The sequence below is a fragment of the Phocoena sinus genome, chromosome 16 (genome assembly GCF_008692025.1).
Source record: "Phocoena sinus isolate mPhoSin1 chromosome 16, mPhoSin1.pri, whole genome shotgun sequence".
Lineage (NCBI taxonomy): Eukaryota > Metazoa > Chordata > Mammalia > Artiodactyla > Phocoenidae > Phocoena > Phocoena sinus.
In genome coordinates, this window is record NC_045778.1 from 45,059,182 (window position 1) to 45,074,042 (window position 14,861).

Genomic DNA, 14,861 nt, shown 5'->3' on the forward strand with positions numbered 1-14,861 from the left:
GGCATGAGAGATTTAATATACAAAGGAAATATTTGTACTATGTGATATAAAGGAAACGGAGAAAAGGGCACTGAATTGCTACACTAAGAATAAGGATATTTGTTTCTGTTTTATGATCTCATAAACAAGAACACATAAATGGGTACATCTACACTAGATTATGGAAGGGGGTAAGTGGGAGTGGGATGGGCAATGGCAGAAATGACTTATATAATGGTTTCTCTTTCAGCTTTAAAATAGGATGCTCCAAGCATCATTTATTTGTCCTCCAGTCACATGTACCCTCCTAAATCACTTTACCAATAACATTATGTTCATTCCTCTTTCTGTCTGCTTAAATTTCTTTTTCTCTCTCAGTCCTTGACTACCTTGTCCCTATTCTTTAATTTTTTTTCTCCCTTATGCTGGAAGTATTGCTTCATAATGAATACAAGGAATGAAATAGTTCATAAGAAAGTAAATCAACATACAAACATCTAACCTCACCTGGGCTATTTTATCTAAATAATTGGTCTGTCCCTCTATAATCCATTCTTCTCACAGAGAAATATCATTAAAATATAACCCAGATAATGTCATTTTTATGGCTTAGAACCCTCAAAATCTTCCCACTGCACTGAGAACAAAAACCTTATCACAACTCCTTACCATAACTGGCAAAGCCGTCTGCCATCTGGCCTCGCCTATTTTCTCTAGCCTCATCTCACCCTACTATAAACCTTTTTTCTGTTCCTTAAGGACAGAAGACTCATTCCTAGTTTAGGACCTTATGCCTTCTCTTCCCTCTGCCCTGTACACATGGCATCCCATATATGCATTTCGATCTCAGCTTAAATACCACCTTCCCCAGAGAGGTCTTCCCCAGATCCCCACACCAATACAGTGTGGCCATCTCACTTGATGCCATTTTGATGCTATTTTCCTTAATTCTCATCTGTACTTTCCAATGGAACATATGATTTGGGAGGACAAGGCCCTGAATCCCCAGAGTTTGGAATAATTACTGGCAAGTGGCAGATGCTCCATAAATATTTGTTAAACAAACAGGGCTGTAAAGTTCTTTGTTAAATGCAACGATTACACTGTCTTCTTTTCAAAATAATCTGGGATTCTTTCATTTTCTTGTAGATGCTGTAGGAAAAAAAGCTCATTTATTATGCAAGCAAATTTCCCTTTAATGTTATGTGACATTGGTATTGCTTTTGTTCTTCCAAATTTGCTTCACTCTATCTCATACATAATTTAATCTAATTTCTCATTGCGCTTGTTTATTCAACTTGAGTTGAACACTTTCATGCACTGGTTAGTATATTCATATGTCTACCTCATATTTTGTCTGTTTACTTCATTTGTGTATGTCTTCAAAACAAATGTGTGGGGAGGGAGGGAGACGCAAGAGGGAAGACACATGGGAGCACATGTATATGTATAGCTGATTCACTTTGTTATAAAGCAGAAACTAACACACCATTGTAAAGCAATTATACCCCAATAAAGATGTTAAAAAAAAACAAAACAAAACAAATGTGTGGGCACTTAATCATGTGTTTCTATTTTCTTTTACGCGGGCCTCTCACTGTTGTGGCCTCTCCCGTTGTGGAGCACAGGCTCCGGACGCGCAGGCTCAGCGGCCATGGCTCACGGGCCCAGCCGCTCCGCGGCATGCGGGATCTTCCCGGACCGGGGCACGAACCCGTATCCCCTGCATCGGCAGGCGGACTCTCAACCGCTGCGCCACCAGGGAAGCCCCATGTGTTTCTATTTTCATGCAGCTTTGCTATAGACTGTACTGTGGCTCGTGTAACACAAATGAAGGCGTCTTCTGATTAGAAAATCTGACATAAAATACTAAAATATTTCTTTGGTCAGAGTTATTTATAGAGCTATGGCTATTGTTTCGCAAAACATAGCAAATGCTTCCACAGCTGTGGAAAAGAAAGAAAATGATTAAAGGATTTCATGGGATTTTATTTTATTTTGGACGGGCTTGATTGGGGCCAGTAAATTTGTACTTTAGTTCATTTTGTGAAAAGAAAAAGAAAAAGGTCATCAGAGAGTTCTTCAGTATACTCAACAAGGAAAGCAAAAAACAAAAGAACTTGGAAAAGCAGTTTTACATTTAAAGAGGTTGCAAGTACAGTGGTTGGCACATTCAGAGAGAAATGCAGCCAGTATTTTTGCTCATGAATCTTTTATACTTGAACATAGGAATCAAATGTGACTTCTGCTTTACTATGTGTTCCCATATAAGATGAGGGAGACCAATAAATCCTAGGAAAGCTCACTGTGATAAGACTCAAACTAAGAATTTGTGGATATAAACCTTTGAAGTTCTATGGATCATATAAATTACTGGTATATAGTTAGTACCTAGAGACAAAAACGTTTTCAGTATCTTTCCAGTTTCTCTCTATTATAGCACAACTCCAAAAATTCTTCAGCCTCCTGAGACTAAAATCCATTGATCCCACAGTCACTCAGTGGCCCTTGCTCCCCTTCTTGCACAATCGAAATTCCAGGTTCAGTCACTACAATCCTTCCTTCACATGCATCCACAACTCCCTATTCCCTCTTTCAACCACTCATCTTTTCCTGGCAAAATACCAATCCCGGTTAAATCCCATTCTCTGTCTACTTGGAACTTGAATCCAGGCAAACAAATGGGGCTGAAAAAACATATAAATGGGCTGGTAACCAAGACAGACTTAACGGTTCCGTCACTTTGACTAAACTTTAGACAGCCTTCTTTCTGACACTAGGCTCCTGATCTCCCTTTTCTTGGAGCATTTACTTTAGAAAGTTTTCAACTGTAAATTCTTAATTTGCCTGTTTGAGATGCAAATCTTCCAGGCTGTTGGCACCCTTTGTTTTACAGGTCAGGAATGTCTTTCTCAAAGACCTAGGAGCCATTCCTTAGAAAAGTAATCAAGAAGATAGTGCCTCTATCTCCCAGTCTCTATGGGTGGATAGGAGCCTAACTTCCAGAAGGGGCAATCAGCAAGCACAGATGAACTAGTCACATTGACCAACCTCCTCCCTACTGGAGAACCACTGCTGGAAAAGGTAGATAGCGAGATAAGAGCAAAGAAAGGGGGGCGTGGGCCACGTGGCAGGAAACCATACATCTTGTGAACAACAGAGGTCCTGGAGACAAAGGAAGGCGGGAAAAGGCAAGAATCTCCGACATTCATGTAACTTTTTGTCCATTACACCCTCATTACAATAAAATTAACCTTGTAGATAAGAATTTCCCATCATGCACTGACACCATGACACTTCCAATCAAGACTAAATAAGGACAAAAATCCCTCCTCCCCTCGGGAAGGTGGAGCCGGGATGAAAATCAGTGAATACGAGCCCAAACCCCTCCCTCCTCAATGAATATTCCCCCCAATCACTTTCACGCCCCATATAACCAGCTTGCCAAAGAAACTCAGGGTGGCTGTTGACCTGAGTCTGCCAGCTCTCCCCTTGAGAGCTTACTATTGCTTAATAAATCCTCACTTTGCTTTCTTGAGCTCCATCTTATCTCTGAATTCTTTCTGAGACAAGAACCTACTTTCTGGTAACACCCCTACTGGAGTACTTTTCCACCAGCTCACTCCAGTGCTTAAAAATCCTCCCACCTTTTGGCCCAGCAGAGTGGAGTTTGATCGCTCTCTCCTATCGCACATCTTGAATGAACTCTTTTTGCCTGTTTAACTGAGATTAGGGATTGGTAACATCAAACAGGGCCTGAATGGTGACTGTCAGTCATACTGTGTCTTCTTAGTCTATTCCCTCTTCTATTTTTCTCATACCTTCTCCTCTGTCTTCAAACCTCTCAGACCTCTACCCCATCCTCATCCTCAGTTGATGACCTTGCTTTCTAGATTACAGAGAAAATAGAAGATATGAGAACAGGTTTGGCAGAGTGCCAACCACTCCATCAGTCCCCATCCCCATCTGCATATGTGCCCAGATACTCTGCCTTCTCTGTCTCTATAGGCACTAGGGACCCTATCCCCTTGTGTTCACTCAAGACACTGCTTGTATAAACCTCCTCTCTTTTTCCTGCTTCAATATTTCTTATGCTTTATAGATTCTGTGAAAAGTAAGTAACAGTGACACTTTCACGTTCAGGCATACAATTACGTGTGTAAAATATGCTCATATGCTAATAAAGTATGTACCCAACTGCTAATTCCTGTTATAAATTTGCTAATCTGAAGCTTCAGAGTAGCAATTATTACAATCTTGCTTTACACCAACTGAAACAAGAGATAAATACGCAGTCTCCCATTCTTGGAAGTCAAAGTAACAATATGTTTGCCAGAGCGAAAAGTTTTTCTCCCTCTATAGTTACAATGATTTGCACATTTCTAACTGTGTATAAATGTCGGATATACTGAGCTGCTTGTTCTTTGAAGCCAAATATATAGCTCATGTCAGTGCTCAAAAAAATTTAAAAGGGCTCTCTGCAGTTTGTGACTTATTGCACAGCTGTGATGGGCTGAGTCCCATCTCAAAAAGGTCAAGGGCTAAAAACAATTACCTCTTCAAGGACGTCAGCAAGCTTACTGAGTATCTCTTCAGGAAGGCTCTGGAATGTTGGCACACTGAAAAACAAGACAGAGATGATGTTGAAGGCATGCACAGCAACTCATTTTTATAAATAAAACAGCAACGCATCTGAAAGAAAATACAAAAGGATTTCATGACAAAGAATCTACCAATGAAGAGATCAAAGTAATAATTTAAGCATAATTTGATGACTAACAGGGAAAAGGCATGATGTACTAGAAAGAATTGGAGATTGGACAGAACCAAGTTCAAATCCCATTTATATTTCTCTGTGTGACCTTGGATGCCTCAGCTATAATTGAGAGAAACCACTCTCTCCCTTATCAGCCTGCTCTCACCAAATTCCTTCCAATTCCGTCACCTTCTCTAGGTCCCCCTACACACACACACACACACACACACACACACACACACTTTTCTACAGGCCAGCTGCTACCCATTTTTCAGGACTCAGCTGGATTGATGATACATTCAGGCCTGCAAGCATTCATTCAACAACACTGGAAACTTCCTACTCTCCCCAGCCTCTCCCAGCTAGATCAGGTCCTCCTATTTATGATCTCTTTTATCCCTTCCTGCAACTATAATTAGATAATTAATCAGATATTTGTTACTGGGCATCTTCACTGCTAAAATCAAACTCCACAAAAATAAGACTGGTACCATATCTGTCTTGCTCGGCCCCTGTATTTTCAGTGATTTACTAATAACAACTCAAGAGCATGTGTTGAATAAAGTTATGAAAGCACAGACATACAAATGCTTCCTAGGACAGTTATAGGGATCAGATCATATAGAATGGAGAAAAGAGTCAGACTCATAGTAGACACTGAAATAATGTCTTCTCATCCTCTTATTAAGGAAACTCACTGACCAGCATATGGAAATACTAAATGATGTTGAATACACAAACCAAAGGAACTTATTTTATATGGATAATGCTGACTTTAAAAGGAAAAAAAAAAACTCATCAACATAAAATTCTTGAAAATCTACTCCACTGGAAAATCTAACTGGGATGTGGAACTAAATTCTTATTTAATCTTATCTCAATGCTTGAATAGAGAAAAGACTATAAATGAGTGAAAATATGTATGTATGATATCTGACTTACAGATCGATTGTTCAGTAAACTTGATCTTTAGATAAATTGCCATGGAGCAAAGTTATTTAAATGAGTTAGTTGAGTTGGATGAGACTTGTTTCAGGTTTGTTGCTATAGAAAAACAGTTCTGGCTTGATTAGAATAATGTAATGAAAGAAGCCATAACATAATGTTTGGATATAAGCATGAAAGTTTTACTGTTAATTTGTCACTCTGATTCCCATTACTTAGTGTAAAGCCTATTGATAAAATCCTAAGCTTTTATGTAGAAGTGTAATATTTCACCCAGGACCATGTTTCACCAGATTTATTGCTGTGGTCTGAGCCACGCGGGTTTTAATTTCCAGAAGGCAGTCTATTTCAGCAGCTGAATGGAACACATCACAGAAAGAGACAGGAAGATAGAGGAAGCTGTTTCCATGAGCTACTAGCAGGTAGAAAAATTTAGCCCTTTCTTGTTCTTTTAATGAGCTGTATTTCAGTTTCTTCTGAGATACAAGAATAATTAGAATGTTTCTATCCCCGGGGGTATTTATGGAAAACACAAACTACAACTGAGTTTTTCTCATTTTATTGTAACTGGCTGCTTTCTTTAGACAGCCCCATTACTTCTATGCTAAGTCTATGTCAAGCCACTCTACAAAACTTTCATTTTCATGAGCATTCTTATTCATGAGAAAAAAAAATTAGCATTTGCTTGACCACATAACTCACTAAAGAAAACAAAGACATTAAGTTTTAGGGGGCGCATTTTAATTAATTCTCTTTTACAATTTTACTTAGTTATTTTTTATTTTTTCAGCTTTACTGAGGTATAACTGACAAAATTATAAGATATTTAAAGTGTACATTGTGAAGATTCCTCCCATCCAGTTAACCTAGTTAATTAACACATCCATCACCTCACATATTTATTCTTCTGTGTACGTTTGAGATCTTTGAGCTCTACTCTTTGCAAATTTCAACTATACAATACAGTGTTATCAACTATAGGTTACAATAGTTTGTAACCCATTTCCCCTATTCCCCAGTCCCTGACAACCACTGTTCTATTCTGTTTCTATGAGTTTAACTTCTTATTTAGATTCCACATATAAGTGATACCATGCAATATCTGTCTTTCTCTGTCTGGCTTATTTCACTTAGCATAATGCCCTCAAGTTCCACCCATGTTGTGCAAAATGCAAATGGGGTTTCCTTCTAATATATTATTGCATGTTATACAATAATATTCCATTGTATATATATCATGATCTTTTACAATTTAAAATGCCTCAAAACGTTCAGCAGCATTTATTACCAATAAAAATTAAGGATGATTTTAGAGAAGAAACACTCTAAAGAATTCTTCATAACAATTCAAGCACTTTCACATTTAACAAAATGGAAATCAATTAACAGAAAATAAGTGTCTTCACTTTTATAAATTATACTGGAAACACTTTTGTAGCCATCTTTAAAATCTTAAGATCTTCATTTCTCTAAACACTAGATAATTCTCAGAAATTAATTACATGAGAGAACTTATCAGTCCACTGATAGCTTGAACACCAAGAATAAAACAATTGAGGATATTCATAAGCTTAAAATTCTACCCATGAAATTTGTTTGAATTTTTCCCAATACATCAAAAGATATTAATTAAAACTTCACTAGTGTGTACATGTGATAACTCAAGATGAAGTTGTCTAGGATTTAGAAAACTTAAGGCAAAATAATTATAAGGATGAACTTCCATAAAATGTTTAAACAGTAAAGAGCATTTTCACTTATTGGGGAGGGGCAGGGGGAAGAACTCATAACAACTTACATGCTAATTACAAGTAATTCTTATGGATCTATTAAAACATTTTTGTTCCCTTAGGACTTGCAGTAGGTCTGAAGTTACAAAATGCACTTGACTGTAATATAATAGAGATGATTTAATGTGTGGAGCTTTCCCATTGGATTTTCTGGTTGAATAAAGTAAGGACTTGGAATTTGTCATGACAATAATAGAAGATGAGATTTGAATGCTTTCTATTTTCCAGGCACTGGACTAAGGGTTTTACAGATAATATATCTTATTTTTAAACAGCTTTATCAAAGAACCATTATTACTATCATCCATTTTACAGCTAAAACAACTGGGATCTTGAGAGTTTGCCTGAGGTCACAACACTCAGTACTGATAAAGAGAGGATAAAAATTTCCATCTGAATGACTATGAGGCTAATCATTTGCTGAGCTACACACTTCACAGTAGAATTATCTAAAAATGCCTCATGTAAGTTTTAAAACCATGCCATATTCTGTTAATGATTTAGAAATTATGCAATAATATTAACATCCTTTGATTCAGTGACTTCGTTTATTAACCAACTTTTTTTTTTTTTTTTTTTTTTTTTTTTTTTTGCGGTAGGCGGGCCTCTCACTGCTGTGGCCTCTCCCGTTGCGGAGCACAGGCTCCGGACGCGCAGGCTCAGCGGCCACGGCTCACGGGCCCAGCCGCTCCGCAGCATGTGGGATCTTCCCGGACCGGGGCACGAACCCGGGTCCCCTGCATCGGCAGGCGGACTCCCAACCACTGCGCCACCAGGGAAGCCCTATTAACCAACTTTTTGCAATGAAAAATGTCAAATAAATGGAAAGGCTGAAAGAATAGCTCAAGAATCCCCTGTACCCCCATCACCTAGATTAGCAACTGTTAACATCGTGCCATCTTTGCTTTATTTACCTTCGATCCACCTAATTTTTACATGCATATTGATAAATAGATTTATAGATATTTTTTCATGAAAATCTGAAACTAAGTTGTAGATATCATGAAATTTTACCTCTAATATTTAAGCACACAGATCTAAAAATAAGAAAATATTTTTAAATAACTATAGCATTATCGTAAGAAAAATTCACTCAACTCCATAATATCATCTAATAACTATATTCCATGTCAAATATTACCTATTGTTCAAAAATTTCTTTATTGTCTTTTTCTTTTCAAACCAGGATCCAGTAAAAATCCACATACTGCTTTGGGCTATTCTGCTTCTCTAGTCTCTTATTCCCCAACCTCCTACCTTTCTCCCCATTACACTGATTTTTTGAAGAGACAGGGACAACTGTCTTATTGGATGTCCCACATTCTGAATTTGTCTTAGTAATTTTATTTTTGGTAACCTACCATATGAAAATAACAGCTAATAGAAGAAAGAAAAAAAAAGAAGACTCCCCAGGATCCTTTCAAGAAGAACCCTGAAGTCAAAACAAATAGTCTAAGTTGTAATTTGCCATTTTTACTCATATTCTTTCACATGTGTACCATACAATAGACTCCTCCAGAGGCTATATGACATCATTACTTTGATAGTTAATGGATGTATGCTTAAACGTTCCTGTGTGTTCTAGAATTTTTTAAGGTAGGAGTAGGTTTATGATAAGCGTGCTGTTTACAGAAATTAATTCAATATTATTGCAATGCTTCTACTGTGCTCTTACTAGTTAGTTTTCAGCTACCTGCTATAATCTCTGTAACCTTATCCAATAAATTGTCCTTTTGAACTTGTGAAGCTTTTCTTTTCCTTAAGTGGAAAAATTTACAAGTAAATACATTTGGATATCATGTGTTGCAATAATAATTTTGTAGTTTTTCAAAAATATATCTAACTTTAAAAAATTTATCTAAAACTTGTAATTTTAGAATTTCATAATAACTATTAAGAATCTAATAAAAGAAACTTTATTATACTATCTTATTTTTACGGATAGATTTACTTTGAGAGGGGAGATTAAAAGACATATTCTCAAGCCATAGCTGCCAATTTCTAAATCTAAAGACACCAAGAAATATGAAAAGGACACAATCAAAGAATTTTCTGATTCATGGATGGGATAAATCTAGTCCAAAGAAATGTGGAGACACTCTAAATAAGAAAGAAAAATGTGACAAACTCTAACTTTCCTTCAGCATTATAGATGATAATAACTTACCTTATTGTCCTATACACCAGAACAGTATAAAAATACTATTATCCAAGTTATGATACCATTTTGCACCCAATCATTCAAAATTTAAAGGAAAAGAAATTGGATTTTTTCATGTAGACATGATGAAATTATTTTTTAATTCTTTTTAAAATTTTATTTATTTTTTTATACAGCACGTTCTTCTTAGTTATCTATTTTATACATATTAGTGTGTATATGTCAACCCCAATCTCCCAATTCATCCCACCACTACAAACCCCCTGCCGCCACTTTCCCCCCTTGGTGTCCATACTACTGTCCTCCACATCTCTGTCTCTATTTCTGCCTTGCAAACCAGTTCATCTGTACCATTTTTCTAGATTCCACATATGTGCATTAATATATGATATTTGTTTTTCGCTTTCTGAACTGCTTCACTGTGTAGGACAGTCTCTAGATCCATCCACATCTCTGAAAATGACCCAGTTTATTCCTTTTTATGGCTGAGTATTATTCCATTGTATATATGTACCACATCTTCTTCATCTGATGATGGGCATCTAGGTTGCTTCCATGACCTGTCTATTGTAAATAGTGCTGCAATGAATATTGGGGTGCCTGTGTCTTTTTGAATTATTGTTTGCTCTAGGTATATGCCCAGGAGTAGGATTGCTGGGTCATAGGCTAATTCAATTTTTATTTTTTTAAGGAACCTCCATACTGTTCTCCAAAGTGGCTGTATCAGTTTACATTCCCACCAACAGTGCAAGAGGGTTCCCTTTTCTCCACACCCTCTCCAGCATTTGTTGTTCGTAGATTTTCTGATGATGTCCATGCTAATTGGTGTGAGATGATGCCTCATTGTAGTTTTGATTTGCATTTCTCTAATAATTAGTGATGTTGAGCAGCTTTTCATGTGCCTCTTGGCCATCTGTATGTCTTCTTTGGAGAAATGTCTGTTCAGGTCTTCTGCCCATTTTTTGATTGGGTTGTTTGTTTTAATATTGAGCTGCATGAGCTGTTTATATATTTTGGAGATTAATCCTTCATCCATTGATTCGTTTGGAAATATTTTCTCCCATTCTGAGGGTTGTCTTTTCACCTTGTTTGTAGTTTCCTTTGCTGTGCCAAAGCTTTTAAGTTTCATTAGGTCCCATTTGTTTATTTTGGTTTTATTTCCATTACTCTAGGAGGTGGATCAAAAAAGATCTTGCTGTGATTTATGGCAAAGAGTGTTCTTCCTATGTTTTCCTCTAAGAGTTTTACAGTGTCTGGTCTTATATTTAGCTGTCTAATCCATTTTGAGTTTATTTTTGTGTATGGTATTAGGGAATGTTCTAATTTCATTCTTTTACATGTAGCTGTCCAGTTCTCCCAGCACCACTTATTGAAGAGACTCTCTTTTCTCCACTGTATATCCTTGCCTCCTCTGTAATAGATTAGTTGACCATAGGTGCATGGGTTTATCTCTGGGCTCTCTATCCTGTTCTACTGATCTATACTTCTGTTTTTGTGCCAGTACCATATTGTCTTGATAATTACACCTTTGTAGCATAGTCTGAAGTCAGGGAGTCTGATTCCTCCAGCTCCGTTTTTTTCCCTCAAGACTGCTTTGGCTATTCAGGGTCTTTTGTGTTTCCATACAAATTTTAAGGTTTTTTATTCTAGTTCTGTAAAAAAAAAAAAGCCACTGGTAATTTGATAGGGATTGCACTGAATCTGTAGATTGCTTTGGGTAGTATACTCATTTTCACAATACTGATTCTTCCAATCCAAGAACATGGTATATCTCTCCATCTGTTTGTGTCATCTTTGATTCCTTTCATCAGTGACTTACAGTTTCCGGAGTATAGGCCTTTCACCTCCTTAGGTAGGTTTATTCCTAGATATTTTATACTTTTTGTTGCAATGGTGAATGGGATTGTTCCCTTAATTTCTCTTTCTGATCTTTCATAGTTAGTGTGTAGGAATGCAAGAGATTTCTGTGTTTCTGGTGGCATCTTTAGGATTCTCTATGTATAGTATCACGTCACCTGCAAACACTGACAATTTTACTTCTTTTCCAATTTGTATTCCTTTTATTTCTTTTTCTTCTCTGATTGCCATGGCTAGGACTTCCAAAACTACGTTGAATAACAGTGGCGAGAATGGACATTCTTGTCTTGTTCCTGATCTTAGAGGAAATGCTTTGTTTTTCACCATTGAGAATGATGTTTGCTGTGGGTTTGTCACATATGGTTTTTATTATGTTGAGAAAGGTTCCCACTATGCCCACTTTCTGGACAGTTTTTAATCATAAATGGGCATTGAATTTTGTCAAAAGCTTTTTCTGCATCTATTGAGATAATCACATGGTTTTTCTTCTTCAGTTTGTTAATATGGTATATCACATTGATTTGCGTATATTGAAGAATCCTTGCATCCCTGGGATAGATCCCATTTGATCATGGTGTATGATCCTTTTAAGGTGTTGTTTGATTCTGTTTGCTGGGATGTTGCTGAGGATTTGTGCATCTATATTCATCAGTGATATTGGCCTGTAACTTTCTTTTTTTGTACTATCTTTGTCTGATTTTGGTATCAGGGTGATGGTGGCTCATAGAATGAGTTTGGGAGTGTTCCTTCCTCTGCAATATTTTGGAAGAGTTTGAGAATGATGGGTGTTAGCTCTTCTCTAAATGTTTGATAGATTTCACCTGTGAAGCCGTCTGTCCTGGATTTTTGTTTGTTGGAAGAATTTTAATCACAGTGTCAATTTTGTTACTTGTGATTTGTCTGTTCACATTTTCTGTTTCTTCCTGGTTCGGTCTCGGAAGTTTATACCTTTCTGAGAATTAATCCATTTCTTCCAAGTTGTCCATTTTATTGGCTTGTAGTAGTCTCTTAGGATGCTTTGCATTTCTGCAGTGTCTGTTTTAACTTCTCCTTTTTCATTTCTAGTTTTAGTGATTTGAGTCCTCTCCCTCTTTTTCTTGATGAGTCTGGCTAAAGATTTAAAAATTTTGTTTATCTTCTCAAAGAACCAGCTCTTAGCTTTATTCATCTTTGCTCTTGTTTTCTTTGTTTCTATTGCATTTATTTCTGCTCTGACCTTATGATTTCTTTCCTTCTACTAATTTTGGATTTTGTTTGCTCTTCTTTCTTTAGTTCCTTTATGTGTAAGGTTAGATTGTTTGAGATTTTTCTTGTTTCTTGAGGTAGGCTTGTATACCTATAAACTTCCCTCTTAGAACTGCTTTTGCTGCATGCCATAGGTTTTGGATCGTTGTGTTTTCATTATCATTTGTCTCTAGGTATTTTTTGATTTTCTCTTTGATTTCTTCAGTGATCTCTTGGTATTTAGTAACGTATTGTTTAGCTTCCATGTGTTTGTGTTTGTTACTTTTTTTCCCCTATTATTGATCTATAATCTCAGAGCACTGTGGTCAGAAAAGACTCTTGATATGATTTCAATTTTCTTTAATTTACCAAGGCTTCATTTGTGACCCAAGATGTGATCTATCCTGGAGAATGTTCCGTGTGCCCTTGAGAAGAAAGTGTAATTGCTCTCTTTGGATGGAATGTCCTATAAATATCAGTTAAATCTATCTGGTCTACTGTGTCATTTAAAGCTTGTGTTTCCTTATTAATTTTCAGTCTGGATCATCTGTCCATTGATGTAAGTGAGGTGTTAAAGTCCCCTACTATTATTGTGTTACTGCCGATTTCCTCTTTTATAGCTGTTAGCAGTTGCCTTATGTATTGAGGTGTTCTTATGTTGGGTGCATATATATTTATAACTGTTATATCTTCGTCTTGGATTGATCCCTTGATCATTATGTAGTGGCCTTCTTTGTCTCTTGTGATAGTCTTTATTTTAAAGTCTATTTTGTCTGATATGAGAATTGCTACTCCAGCTTTCTTTTGATTTCCATTTGCATGGAATATCTTTTTCCATCCCCTCACTTTCAGTATGTATCCCTAGGTCTGAAGTGGGTCTCTTGTAGACAGCATATATATGGGTCTTGTTTTTGTATCCATTCAGCCAACCTGTGTCTTTTGGTTGGAGCATTTAATCCATTCACGTTTAAGGCAATTATCGATATGTATGTTCCTATTACCATTTTCTTAACTGTTATAGGTTTCTTTTTGTAGGTCCTTTTCTTCTCGTGTTTCCTACTTAGAGAAGTTCCTTCAGCATTTGTTGTAGAGCTGGTTTGGTGGTGCTGAATTATCTTAGCTTTTGCTTGTCTGTAAAGCTTTTGATTTCTCCATTGAATCTGAAGAGATCCTTGCCGGGTAGAGTAATCTTGGTTGTAGGTTCTTCCCTTTCATCGCTTTAAATATATCATGCCACTCCCTTCTGGCTTGTAGAGTTTCTGCTGAAATCAGCTATTATACTTATGGGAGCTCCCTTGTATGTTATTTGTTGCTTTTCCCTTGCTGTTTTCAATAATTTTTCTTTGTCTCTAATTTTTGTCAATTTGATTACTATGTGTCTCAGTGTGTTTCTCCTTGGGTTTAACCTGCCTGGGACTCTCTGCGCTTCCTGGACTTCGGTGGCTCTTTCCTTTCCCATGTTAGGGAGTTTTCAACTATAATCTCTTGAAATATTTTCTCGGGTCCCTTTTCTCTCTCTTCTCCTTCTGGGACCCCTATAATGTGAATGTTGTCCCAGAGGTCTCTTAGGTTGTCTTCATTTCTTTTCATTCTTTTTTCTTTACTCTGTTCCACAGCAGTGAACTCCACTATTCTGTCTTCCAGGTCACTTATCTGTTCTTCTGCCTCAGTTATTCTGCTATTGGTTCCTTCTAGTGTAGTTTTCATTTCAGTTACTGTATTGTTCATCTCTGATTGTTTGTTCTTTAATTCTTCTAGGTGTTTGTTCTTTAATTCTTCTAGGTCTTTGTTAAACATTTCTTGCATCTTCTCGATCTTTGCCTCCATTCTTTTTCCGAGGTCCTGGATCATCTTCACTATCATTATTCTGAATTCCTCTTCTGGGAGGTTGCCTATCTCCACTTCATTTAGTTGTTTTACTGGGGTTTTATCTTGTTCCTTCATCTGGTACAAAGACCTCTGCCTTTTCATTTTGTCTGTCTTTCTGTGAATGTGGTTTTCCTTCCACAGGCTGCAGAATTGTAGTGCTTCTGCTGTCTGCCCTCTAGACATGATGAAGTTTTTAAAAGCCAAAAATTGTTTTGTACATCTTTTCAAAGTAGCAATGAAAAGTAAATGAAGCATCTGACAGTTACCATATTGCATTGAC

At 36.9% G+C, this 14,861-nt stretch overlaps 1 protein-coding gene across 3 annotated transcripts in view; it reads right to left on the reverse strand.

The window, feature by feature from the left end:
- PRKG1 (protein kinase cGMP-dependent 1) overlaps positions 1-14,861 on the reverse strand; it is a 1,343,672-nt gene that overhangs the window by 331,693 nt on the left and 997,118 nt on the right. For all 3 annotated transcript variants that reach the window (XM_032607772.1, XM_032607771.1, XM_032607770.1), the window contains exon 5: positions 4,535-4,598. In XM_032607772.1, coding sequence (XP_032463663.1) covers positions 4,535-4,598 — 64 coding nt within the window. The remainder of the gene's footprint in view (positions 1-4,534; positions 4,599-14,861) is intronic.